Source organism: Tyto alba, unplaced genomic scaffold (assembly GCF_018691265.1).
Source record: "Tyto alba isolate M040663 unplaced genomic scaffold, T.alba_DEE_v4.0 Super-Scaffold_18, whole genome shotgun sequence".
Lineage (NCBI taxonomy): Eukaryota > Metazoa > Chordata > Aves > Strigiformes > Tytonidae > Tyto > Tyto alba.
Window position 1 is genome coordinate 19,170,877 of NW_024881280.1, and position 13,383 is coordinate 19,184,259.

Below are 13,383 nucleotides of genomic sequence, written 5' to 3' on the forward strand. Positions count from 1 at the left end.
GTCTGAATATGTACCACAGTCTCAGTCACCTAAAAAATTCCTTCTAGTATTCCTTATTATATGTTAACTGTAATAAAAATTAGTGTTACTACTTTCATTCATACATGTTTTCTTTAAAAATAGAATCTCTAAAGCTCACTCATCTTCTGTAACCTCAGACAGAAATTCAAAGCAAGATGTCAGGGCCAGATATACATACACATTTTTCTGTACAAAACAGAAGAGAGCTAATTTGAAGTAAAATATTATTTCTAGTACAGTCAGGTACACTTTTACCTTATAACTATTTAAAAGTCATCACTTCTAAACCAGAACAGAAGATCAGAGGGAATTTTCTGTTTAGAAGTATCACTCTGGAAGATGAGTATTTGAAAAGGGATAAAGTTTTCAGATACGTTGACAACTCTTCCCCATGAGTTTAGATCATGTTATTCTTGTATGATTTTATTCCATCTTCAAAAGCTATCAACCAGCCTCAAGTAGCTTCACATCACTAAACCTTTGATGGGTAAAGTTGTGAATCAAGTCTGAATTTTTTCCTTTCTACAGTTTATTTGCCTTTCTTATCAAATACACAAAAAAAAAGCACTGAACTGTAGTTAAACAGTGTAATTTTTTCCCTTTATTAATACCTGAACAGAGTATCTCATAACAGCATAAATAACTGTTCTTGTTTTGTATAGTTCCTTTTCCTAAACAAAGAATTTTAAATCTGCACAATTTTTTAATATGTAATATGTACTTGGAGGCCTTAAAGCAACTCCAGATTTGTCTAAACTTATGAATAATTACAAAAAAACGTCAATGGGATACTATTTTCAAAATTCCATTTGAAAGTCAACTGTGGCAGAAATAGAGTCTGCTGATACACATTTCACATTGTTTGGCCTCATCATTTGATACATGAACCTCATTTTCACCTGTGCTTAAATGGGAAAGTTTTACTGGAACATAGGAACAAAACCACTGATTTAATAGAATGTTACTCACCAATAATACCTAAGTCTTCAAAGTGAGAATGTAGCTATGGATACTGTTGCATCTGATAAGAACAATATACAGATGACAGAAGAATTCCCTACAAGCTATACTAAATGGCTTAAATAAGATTCAAAGTTCCAAAACATTTTAAGACATTGTACTTTAGACATTTCTCCAAGTTTGAGAGCTGACAACTCAACAAACTACAAGAAAATTTAGAATCTGGCTAAGAATGAGCCTAAGAGTGGCTGAAGATGCTTCAGAAATAAGGCAGGTCTTATATACCAAAGAATAGGGGGTGAAGATGGAAAATGGTGGACAGCATGTTCAGCTGACAAGACAGAACATCACCTCTTCTGGAGCCCCTTCAATATTTTAGCTTCCTGAGCACTGACTTCCCTGGTGTTGCTGGTTTTTATTTTGCTCCATAAGTTAATTAATTTTCATGCTTTCAGTTAAAATAACAAAATGATCCCAAAGAAGCTAGTAAGGGAGGAAAAGTACAGGATACAAAAAAAGTCAAGAAAAACATTGCAAATGCTAAGCTAGAAGAAACGAAGAAGGCAATTATAGATTTTGCAAGCCCAAAGTTTAATTAATCACATCAATCACCTTCATATACCTTCTCTTCTTTGTAACAAATATCTAAGTAACAATTTGGTATTTTAATTAAGCCAAGTTCTACAAACATTTAATTTACAGCAAGAATTTTTTTTCATGCATCAAAATGGAATTTCACAAATGGACCACAAAAGTTGCTGTACTCGAGTTCCTTCTCCCCCAAAAATTTAAAATTTAATCAACTTCAAGACACTACAATGGCAATACTTCAATGTTACCCATGCCACATGAACTAATCACGCTACAGACATTTACAAATTCAGGCAATTCATGCTCACCGTTATGCAATTCTCCTGTAACAGTGCCTTCACCCTGTGGGCTTCCATCCTGATCTCTCCATTTCCAATCAATTCCTCTGATTACACGAGCTCCTGGAACCATGTATTTCAACACCTGAGAACGAACCAGACGTCGCTGCCTTCGCAGATTTGCTTCAGCTTCTTTAGCAGCTTTTCCTACAAGAAATGTAAATTGAAATGGAAAGACTTGGTAGTATTGAATACAGAATAGTTTTGAGCTTGTTTCCAAGCAAATTCTATTGCAAAAGGTAACCTGCTTTTGCACACTGATTTTCATATTGTTTGTTCATTAATATTTTAAAAGAACAAATAGGATGCACATATGATTTTTCTTACCCAGCTGATCTTCACATACTCCATTCACAGTGCCATATAGTTCAAATCCGGACAGGGAGAGGTAGTGTGTTTGTCCACTGGCATTCTTTCCCATCTGTTTTATTCTAACATGTCTCCAACCTTGTTTCTCATCTTTTGGAGGATCTAAAGGCCATGTTGCTGTAGACCTTTAAAGTTATTTGAAAGGAGGCATGGGTTGGGGACCGAAACAAAAAACAACAAAAACAAAACAAAAAAATCATGCAAAACTGAAAAAACGTTAGTACCGAAGTAAACAAAACCATACTGCTGATCATGTACAGATAAAATCAGAAAACAGCCAATACAAGATATATAAAACTTATTAACAGCAGAGACAGACTCTAAATGAGTGGTGGTGTTGCTATTTCTCAAAAAAAAATATTAAATACAAAATTTAAAATGATGGAAAAGCGCAAATGCCATTATGTGAACCACACAGAGAACCTACAAATCACTTACATGCCAGCCCATCCTTGATAATTTAGATCACCTACCATTTCTTTATATAGTTATTACACCTACAGTACACATTAGTCTACAGCCAAGTGCATTTTTAACTGAGCTCAGTTTTATAAAAAATGATAAAATACACTGACATACCCTGGTTCATTGAGACTACAGTCATCAACATGAGTATACAAAGTAGTCCAGTTCTGTCCATCCTTAGATACCTGGAAAACCCAATTTCTGAGAGCAGATCGTCCATAACCTCGAGCATGTCGTAATGTATAAGCTGATGGTATAACCCAAAGGCCAAGATCTATGGCAAACCAAGCATTCTTATCATCGTTAGTATGACAATTGAGAGCTGAACTGTCACGGCTTAGGATGTCTTCTAAACGGCCATAAGGGAGATTTCTTCCTTCTGAGGATGTAACCACTACTAAGCCATAGGCTGCTGGATTTACCCACTCATACGCAGTTCTATATTAAAAAGAGAAATGTATTGTTCAATTATTAATTACATTTAAAAAAACAGGTATCAGTAACATTTGACATTTAATGTAAATTGTACATTACAGCTATGTTTATTATAAATCAAAATGATTAATATAATCTTACATAATTAGATAAATTTAGAGATGTTCCAAATATCTCTTTACTACAATGGTCTAAAAAACCAAAACAACGCAGCCAAAAAAAAAAAAAAACAAACCCCAACAAAAAACCCAAACAAAACCACAGCAAAGACCCAAATGTCCCCCACCCTTCATTTCCTAAGACAGCATACAAATAATTTGTCAACACAGCTTCAGAGATCCATATCGTTCTATTATTTAAGTAGAGCAAAAATAAATGTAACTCTATTGATCAACAGTAAAACCAAAGATACCTCCCTCACTCCTAAAAAAACTGTAACAGATTTTATTTCATTATGAATTCTCTCTCTCCGCTCCAGCCACGGATCACAGTCTGTTCTATCTGACTTTAAAATACTTAGCTTTGAAGAAACTCACTTTGCATTTGTCCCAATCCAGTAAATAATTCCATTTTCATCAAAATCATGTTGATGCCTAAACACAAATGTTTGGCCTTCACGCAGTTTTCGTACAAAAACAAATGAAGCCCTATCAAAGTCGTACCATTGCTTTGCTACCTACATATGAATGAAAAGAAATCAAATATTAGAGGTGAAGAATGCAACCATTCCTTGTGAACTATGTGTGTGGTATGCTGCTCACCATTTTCAGGAGATACTGTTCCAGAGATTCGACAGTTGCCAACGGCTCCATCTTTAGCATTCTACCAGTTCGATCTATTAAAGATGTCTCCCCCGAGGCACGTTCCAAACGAAATCTCAAGCGTCTTGTTAATATCTGAAAGAGCAGCTAAACACTAATATAGGCTTTTCTGTTTATGTTTTGTAATTTTAAGAAAAGAAATATATTTCACTGAAACAGTTTTAGTGGCCTATTTTTGTATTTTTGTTGTGCAACTTAAGTGAACTGTATTCTAATTTAATGCTTTAAAAAGTAATCCCATAGTACTCCATTTTTTCAATTAACCAAACAATTCTTTAATGACAGTCAAAGTATAAGTCAGTTACACATTCAAGCTAGTAATTTCTCACTTGTCATGTTTTCATAGCATCTATTTCCAAAGCTTGTAGACTAGCAACTACTATAATATCAAAACTGAAAATGCTTTCTCAAAATATCCAATAGTAACAGAGTTTTTTCAACTTTCCGCAACTATTTTCTAATAATTTACCATGAAAACAGAAACATTCACACTGCACTGTCATCTTGCAAAATCCTGAAGTGTGTTTTCAAATAGAAAAAAATTAAGGCTCCACACAAACTGGACAAAAACAAGTAATAATTTTAGCCCAATCACAGCTTCCCTTTAGAAGCAGCAGCTAATCCTGCAGGTGCCTGGTAATACCAAATGAACACACAGCCTTAGAAGGGACCCTTCTTGACTCTTCTAGCCCATCCATCGTCATTACAATTAAACATGTCTTATAATTGTCTTCAACAAAATGCTCATTCGAGTAGTAAGGATACTTACTAGGGCGCATATTTCCATATAAAGAGAATAACACTTGAAGGCGAAAGAAGGAACACATACATTGCTTTCAATCAAAATTTACTTTCACTTCACAGTGTAAAAGTGACAGAAGAGGAACACTCAAACCTTTAGGTTAAGTGTTAGAGGAAATAGATGCCAAAAAGTTTGTTCTTCTTTACCTAGTTCTATCCACTTTTACAAGAATATGCTTCAAACAAACTTAAGTGTGTAACTTTTCCTGGAATTCACATATAACATTCCGTTGTGCATCACTCAGTATGACATATTGTTATCACTGTATGTTTACCTGAAGATTATATGTAGATCCTGGTGTATCATACAAGTGGAGAGGTAGACGTTCAATAGATTCTAACACTGCTATCAGTTTCCGAATTAATGCAACTGCTGGACGACTGTGAAAGCGAACAGTTACTATGTTACCACACAGCAAAGAGAAAAAAAACTCTACAGTATCTCAGAGAACAGTACCCAGCTACATCAGTTGCTACCTCAATAGCTGAGGCTGTCTTCTAAGACCAGTTTTCTACTCCAGAGAAAGACAAATGTAAATGGAATGAACAGTTCCTTTGTCTTTAAATTGTTTTGAACAGATGCAAAGGTTTTTCAGTTTGGTTTTTACCTTTCATCATCTTCATTTTCACTGAATGCTGTTTTGAAAACATTTATTCTCTCTACCAGTTGACTGCAGTCTTGTTTCACATCTAAATCAACATTCTAAGAGGAAAGGAAGAAAAAAAAAAAAAAAAACAATAAAAACCCCCCATGTTACTTCTAATACAAAGAAATATATTCATTTTTTATACTGGCAAAAATGTCTGTCTATAATATCTGTCTAAAAATGTTTCACTGAATTCCCTATTTAAAATCTATATATGAAAAGCTTAATAGTATCAGCCATTAGAACTGGCCAGTGTTGATTTTAAGACTTTTAATGGCTTATTCAAACTGAAGTCATCTGTTGTGATAGCATATATTCAATGGGTAGACCACTATCTGGAGCAATTCTGCCTGATTTTCATCAAAACAGGAAAAAGCCACATTTATAATATATTTTTTTAAATTAAGGCACATGCATACAAGAGTTTTCTTTAGAAAGTTTTTCTTCAGAGATTTATGTTCTATAAACTCACATTATTTAAAACTGTAAGCAACGATTGAACTAAGCCACTACTGCACATTTCATACGGAGAAATAGTATTCTCATCCTTCAATAGTACAATTAAGTTTTCCAGAGCAGTCTTCATTAAATCTCTCCAAGTATTTTCTCCCTCAATACACTGGAAGACAAAAAGACAATTATGGTGACACAAGGTAACAGTTTTTCCAATTGCTTCATTTGAAAAATAATGTCCCAGTGAAGTACTTAGCTAGGAATTACATGCATAAAAGCCCCCCACATTTTAGACAGACATATTGCGACTTTCCTTTACATCCTGACAGACGAGTCTGATCATTATTATGCAATTTCCACTGGCATCACACAGTATAAATTAAAGCAGGTACACTTACTTGTCTGTTTGTATGAAGCTCCCATGAAGACTCTAACTGTGTCGCTATGTTCCTCAGTGTTACAACTACTCCTCGAGGCATACTTTCAACAGCTTTAAAATGATCATCATATAAATCTCTTGCCATAGTGCGCACCTACAAATGGATTTCAATAATCAGAAGTTACACCTTACTGTAAGGAGTGTATTATTATTCTCCACGACAGCAGAAACGTGGTCATCCTTATTAAAGGAGTCCATGACAGACAAACAGGCAAGAACCAAAAGCTATCATACATCATGAAATGCAAAGGTTGTGAAACAATAAAAGTGCAGGAGAAATAAATGGAAATACCCAGAATCTCAAGCTTACCATCATATATTAAAAATTATAGCACAAAGTTAGGAGAAATGACAGGACTCTCAATCTGTAAATCTATTTCTCTAGAACTGTACCATGGATCTGGTAATCTTTTTAGAAGTAAGATTAAGGGGGTTTTATATGGTTTCTGAATGGTCTATTCATCTTCCTTAAACCAATTCACACAAAGTCATTATGTGAACCTATATTCAGAATTATTTTTTATGCAAAGTATGGATCACACAAGATAGATTTGATAATATAAGCTCTTATTAAACAACATTTTGCTTATAAGAAATAGCCCCCAATTTATTTCCTTTTCATTATCAACACGTCCTGCAATAACATGTGTTTCACAAGCTTCAGAGCTACACAGTGAGGTCTCAGGTATGAAGAGCCACCTTCCTTTTACCATTCCAACTATCCTTATTCAGACAGTATTTTAATTTTCAATTTAGTATCACATTTTCTCAAATGTAAGTGTCCTCACATGCTGCAGATCTTTGGTACAGAATGTATCAGCTGCACTGTTAGAAACCATAAGAGCATCAATACTGAAGATTACCTTAGCCCTTGGCATCAGCTGGACACAGAATGCTCTGTTATTTTGTGTTTTTGTAAAAAGCTTAATACTTGATTTCTTATTTCCTCTTTTTTTTTTCCCCTCAGTTTAAGAAAGGAGAAAAATTTTAGAGAAGTCTAAAATGAGGGTGTTTACAGACTTTGCTTCACCACCACAACTCTTGCAATACACACTGGTCACTTCCATCCCCCTATGTTCCATGATACCAAGTCTAGGATTAGTTGCTTAATGTAGTGACTAGAAGGAACATACACCTCTGATACAACTGTAGCGCATTGATCATAACATCTTTTTTTATATACAAAAAAAAAAAAGAAAAACCTACGGAATCACACAAATATAGGTCAGGAGGATTGCATTTCTTTACATTTTTGAAAGAAAACTAGTTTTCCTCTAAAAGAACAGATAGCTTCTGAAGACCTGGATAAAAGCATCTGCAGCAGTGCGCTGTTCTGATTGAAGTTTCACCTTCAAGCTTAGCATAAAACTGTGTCTAGTTGAAATCAGAGATTCTAATCCTTTAAGAGGAAATTACAACTTCATAAGCATGTTATAAAATAAACTCAATCAAATTCTAAGTATAATATTCACAGATGCTCACCAACCTTTTGCTTTGTCTTTTCCAGTTTAGATTTCAGCTTTCTTCCTCTTTTGCCTGTCCAGCCAGTCACAAATTCTGACCCTGCAACATATTTTTAGATAAGTCACCCTTTCTCACAGGTATTTCTCACAAACCAAAAAAACTACCTCATTAACACTTGCTCCTACCTGCACATAACACATACCTACATACTTACCCAAAGAGGTTTCAGCTGTAAATGAATGCTTTGTTCCTCTGTTAGATTCAAACACAAAGCCTGGCAGATCTTCTTTCAGTATTGTAGCTTGCTGACCATCAGAATTGTGAATAGCAATTTCTCCTTCTTTTAAACAGGTGAGTGACCAGTTTCCTACAGTAAGTTTAGTTGGCCCTGGCGCAGATAAAATTGGCTGGCTCGTGGTAGATGGTTTTACTTGGCTTCGAGCTCTTTGCAACTTCTCAAGGAACTCACTCCTACTTTCTATTTAAAAAGAAACAAACATTTTTTTCTTCCAACAATTGATTCCACCATCATATATCTCAAACAGTTTGTTTTTGTTTTGTTTTTTTTGGTTTTTTTTTTTTTTTTTGAGTACATTCAATGCAAAATTAAGTTTGAAATTAAGGGTCTTAAGGTGTTCTAAATGTCTTCCCAGTATATTTCTGTACTTCAACAGTGATTTACTGCATGATCGCATCAAAGTGGACAATGCAACTCTTCAAGAACAGTACTAGTGACAAATGTATTACTCCATCTTTACAATTATAATACGAAGATCAAAGAAATCCATTATGAACTTCAATTTTGCAAAAATAATTTCTCATTATGGCCAGCATGAATTATTCTCAAAAGTGAGCTTTTAAAAATAGGAAATTTAATAAATCCTCCAACAGGAAAACAGCAATCAACTTCACAGCTTAAAGCAAGTGGAAAAAAGATGTTGGAGCTATATAAAAAATAGGAAAAAAATCCACAAAACTTTACAGTCTGACAATCAACATGTGCTAAAATCAAATTTGAGCTAAAAGTTAATTGCTCAGATTAAGTGTCACAAAGGCACCTAAAACATTTGAAGCTATACTAAATCTTTTATTGATCTCTTTTTTAGAACTTACTACACTCACCTCAAAGAAAAAGTCGCAATTACACGACTTAATACAATGACATTACGCTAATTCAAGTTGTAATGCAGATGTTCCTATTTCTTTTTCAGTAATCACAAAAATTTTAAGGACCTCTATATGTCTGAGAAAAACATGAAATAAAAAAAATGTAATGGAACCATATGAGACTTGATTGAATGCCAATACTTATATGGAGACATTTAATAAGCAACAAACATGATCACATCCTACTTTTAGGCTGTGTAGGTAATCTAGCCTGAAATTACTCCAAACAACTATCTCAGTTTTAATTAAATTATATTTTGATATTATAGTGATTAAAAGACTGCATACTACATTTGAAATGTTAATTAGCATGATTCCAGAAAATTTTGAGTTCATAATTTAAAAAATAAGAATTATGTAAAAAATGAAAATGCAATAACCTCATTAATGTAAAGATTACATCTTAACTTCAAAGTTAACAAGTATCCTTATCTTTCAGCATACTGATTTGCTAGATACAACTTTTGTCGTCCATGACCTTGTAAAATTGCTGTTTTCCTTTTGCTGCAATAACTTATACTCTAGCTTTTTAAAACTTGCCATTTTTATTATTGTATAATACAGAAATAATCTCTATGCAAAAAATAAATATGCACTCTTAAGGCATAACATTCCTTATTGCTTAAAATTCATAGCATCCAGAGTGAAGTTTTATAAAAAGAGTTTTGAAATTTCATACGCAAAATTAAAATTCTGTTAATGAAACGTATTCAAATTTCCATAATTACATTTTGACAAATTCATTATATGGCACGATGCACTGAAAGTGTCATGATTATACATAGTTAGGCATAACTTTGTGTTCCCTTAGACAGAATTTTGAGAGTCACTTAAAGCTTCAGAATTACCATTAAATTTCAATTTTTGCATTGAATTTCTATTTTTTCTAAAAATTCAAACAAGTATTAAGCTAATGTGGAGAGGGGTGAGTACAGACCTTCCAAAAGTATTCATAGTATATATATATTTCCCCCTCCCACCCCAACTTTCATCATGCAATACACACTAACAAATTCCATTACTCAACCCTCTATATACTTGCCAGTCATGAAGTTACTAAAAAGTATACCATGAGATTAATCAGTCATGATTTAAGACAGCAGAACATATAGTATAGTTCAGGACTTAAAGATACTATTCTGAGTCTATACTGTACTGTAGTAATTTTAGTTAACAAATAACAGTTAATTATCTCGTAAGTGGAAGAGGCTGCTGCACACTCTTAGAGCTAATGGTTAAGGTTCAGGCAAATTACACTGCAATGTCAGCAGTCTTAGTAGATGCCTATTTGACAAAAAGTTGCAAGAAGCCTCATTTAATCCTAGTTTAGTTCCTTCCCTTCCATAATACCCATAATAGGTATCTTGTTCAAAAACTTGGGATTTATTCAGTGTTTCTTAAAAGACTGATAAGAAGACACACATCTTCTTAAATTCTCAATCTGACTCCTTTTAAGTTCTCTTCATTCGAAGATCTGAGCCATCCCCAATCCACTACTCTTGTACAGAAATAGTAAAGTCTCATCCCCATGCCCACACCATTTGGAAGGAAGAAAGCAGAATTGCATCCAGGAGCTATGAGGATTTAAGAAATTAACCTCATGGATCATCTTGAAATTGTATCGTATGACAAACAAGTAACTCAACACAGAAATTGTTTACCTTTTAAGGTACTAGCCTTGTTAAGAGAATGCAAAGATACTATGTGGGAAGCCTCCATGGAGGATAAAGGAGCTAACAAGTGCTGGGAGTTTTTCAAGAATGATCTCCTGGAAGCACAAAAACAGTTCATCCCCTTTAAAGGTAAAGGAAGTAGGTGGAGCAAAAGACCCTTGCCTTAATTTTAAGCTTCTGAGTCTGCTCAAAACAAAAAGAAAAGAGTAGCAGAGATGGAAAAGCAGACAAATACCCACTGAGAACTACAGGGTAGTTGCCAGGTTGTGCAGAGATTCAGTTAAAACGCTCAGCTTGAATTGAAACTGGCCAGAGATGTCAAAAACTACAGGAAGGGTTCTTCAGGTACATAAACAACAAGCAGAAACAGAAGGAAAATAGCAGCCCACTGTTAAACAGGAGGTGAATCAGCGACCAACAACACTGAAAAGGCAGAGATTCTCAAACACTTTCTTCACCTCTGTCTTTACCAGCATTGTCAGGCCCCAGTCCCTGGGAACAAAACTCCAGGTTGATGCAAACACAGACTCACCATCAATGAAGGAAGAGTTGGTATGTGAAATATTACAGGAGCTTGGCCCGTAGAAATTGATGGGACATGACAATATCCACCCAAGGGTGTTAAGTTAGCTGGATCATGTCATTGCGATGCCCTCTCCATTATCTTTGAGAAGGCATGGAGATTGGGGGATGTCCAATGAAACTGAAAGAAGGCTAATGTCACCCCCAACTACACAAAGCACTTAAAGGAGGATCCAGAAAATTATAGGCTGTTTTAGTTCATTCCCTCCGAAAGTTATGGAACAAATCCTCCTGGGGGATATGACAAGTCAAATGAAACACGTGATGGGAAAAAGCCATCACAGATTCACCAAGAGCAAATTGTGCTCGACAGACCTGATCGCCTTCCAAGACAAAGTCACCTGCTCTGTTGATGTGGGGCGGGCAGTGGACATGGTCTACCTGGATTTCTCCAAGGCTTTTGATACAGTTCCCCACAGCCTCCTCCTAGGGAAACTGATGTGTTATGGCCTAAACGAGTGGTCTGTGCGGTGGGTGGGGAACTGGCTGACAGGCCGCACCCTGTGTGGTGGTGGGAAACAGCTCCTTCTCAAACTGGCAGCCTGTCACAAGCGGGGTCCCCAGGGAATGATATGGGGCCCACCCCTCTTTCATATCTTCAGAAGTTACCTGGATGATGGGATCGGGTCTGCCCCGATCAAGTTTGCCAGTGATACCAAACTGAGGGGAAGCGGACACTTTGGAAGGGAGAGCCACCCTGCGGGGAGGCCTGGATGGGCTGGGAGAGTGGGATAACAAGAACCTTATGAAGTTCAACAAGGACAAGAGTAAGGTCTTGCACCTCGGAAAACATAATCCAGGCGTGCAGCACAGGCTGGGCTGAGGAGCAGCTCTGTGGAAAGGGACCGGGGGGTCCTGGTGGACAAGCTCCCTATGAGCGACCGGCGCTCCACTGCTGCGGCGGAGAAAGCCGACAGGATGCTGGGTTGCATCAACAAGAGCATCGCCAGCAGAGATAAAGAAGACATTATCCCACTCTGCTCAGCGCTTGTCAGGCCACACCTGGAATACAGTGTTGAATTTTGGTCCCCGCTGTACAAAAAAGCTGTGGACAGGCTGGAGAGGGTCCAGAGGAGGGACATGAAGGGGATCGAGGCACTGGGAAGCCTCGCATATGAGGAAAGGCTGAGAGAATTTGGTTTGTTCAGCCCTGAGAAGAGAAGGCCTAGGGGAGACCTTATCACCACGTTCCAGTATTTAAAGGGTGGCTACAAAGAAGATGGGGACTCCCCTTTTTACAAGGAGTCACCTGGAAAAGACGAGGGGTAACAGGTACAAGTTACTCCTGGGGGGACTCCAACTGGACACAAGAGGACCATTTTTCACAGTGAGAACACTCAGCCACTGGATTAGTCTCCCCAGGAAAGTGGTGGGTTCCCCAACCCCGGACACTTTGAAGATTCAGATGGACAGGGAGCTCAGCCATCTTGTCCAGTTTGTGCTTTTGACAAGAAAGGTTGGACCAGATGAGCCTTGAGGTCCCTTCCAACTTGGTATTCTACAATTCTACAATACAATTTCTGACAAAATAAATAAATAAATAAATAAATAATCTAGATGTGGTTTCCAGCTGTACTATTATCTAGAAACATGCTATATCACATTTTGTCTTCATGCCCCAAAATCAATGGATAATGTCATTAGTACTTCATTTCTATCCTGAATCACAATATGTTCTGTCATTTCACTCAATGGCTTGTGAAAACATAGTAGTATTGCAAAGCATTCTATGTCTGGAGGCTCATAAATGCATGAACTGTTGCAAAAAAGATGGAACAATAAAGGAGGGTTGTTTCTGCATCCAGAACAAGTTGTGTATTCTGTACAGAAAATTAAAACCACCTATGCAATGCCAGTGCATAAGGTCTGTTCCCTTATCCTCTCTCCAACAAACAGTTAAGACACTGTAATTCGTTTCCCAATCTTCATGAGAAACTTTCCATTACTTTGTCTTCAAACACATGCAATTTCATTCTGCTAGCTAGAAGCAAACAACAAATCACCACTTCAACCTGCTTTTCCTGGGACGGCCACTACAAAGTGCTTTTAATGACTGGGGTGAAAAAATTAAGTATGCATGGAGAAGAATCAAAACAAAACGAAGTTAATACACTTTTACTGGCAAGATGTTTACTTAACACAGTTCACCAAGGAAGT

The 13,383-nt window shown here is 36.3% G+C and overlaps 1 protein-coding gene across 9 annotated transcripts in view; it reads right to left on the minus strand.

Annotated features, from left to right (window-relative positions):
- HECTD1 (HECT domain E3 ubiquitin protein ligase 1) overlaps positions 1–13,383 on the minus strand; it is a 67,887-nt gene that overhangs the window by 22,936 nt on the left and 31,568 nt on the right. For 5 of the 9 annotated variants that reach the window (XM_042790539.1, XM_042790541.1, XM_042790544.1 and 2 more), the window contains exons 14-24: positions 8,007–8,282; positions 7,827–7,903; positions 6,300–6,434; positions 5,921–6,067; positions 5,410–5,504; positions 5,077–5,182; positions 3,941–4,075; positions 3,716–3,855; positions 2,859–3,182; positions 2,238–2,404; positions 1,881–2,057 (exon numbers count right to left, since the gene is read on the minus strand). In XM_042790539.1, the coding sequence (XP_042646473.1) occupies positions 1,881–2,057; positions 2,238–2,404; positions 2,859–3,182; positions 3,716–3,855; positions 3,941–4,075; positions 5,077–5,182; positions 5,410–5,504; positions 5,921–6,067; positions 6,300–6,434; positions 7,827–7,903; positions 8,007–8,282 (1,779 nt within the window). The remainder of the gene's footprint in view (positions 1–1,880; positions 2,058–2,237; positions 2,405–2,858; positions 3,183–3,715; positions 3,856–3,940; positions 4,076–5,076; positions 5,183–5,409; positions 5,505–5,920; positions 6,068–6,299; positions 6,435–7,826; positions 7,904–8,006; positions 8,283–13,383) is intronic. The other 4 variants (XM_042790545.1, XM_042790540.1, XM_042790542.1 and 1 more) reach the window with 1 other exon arrangement.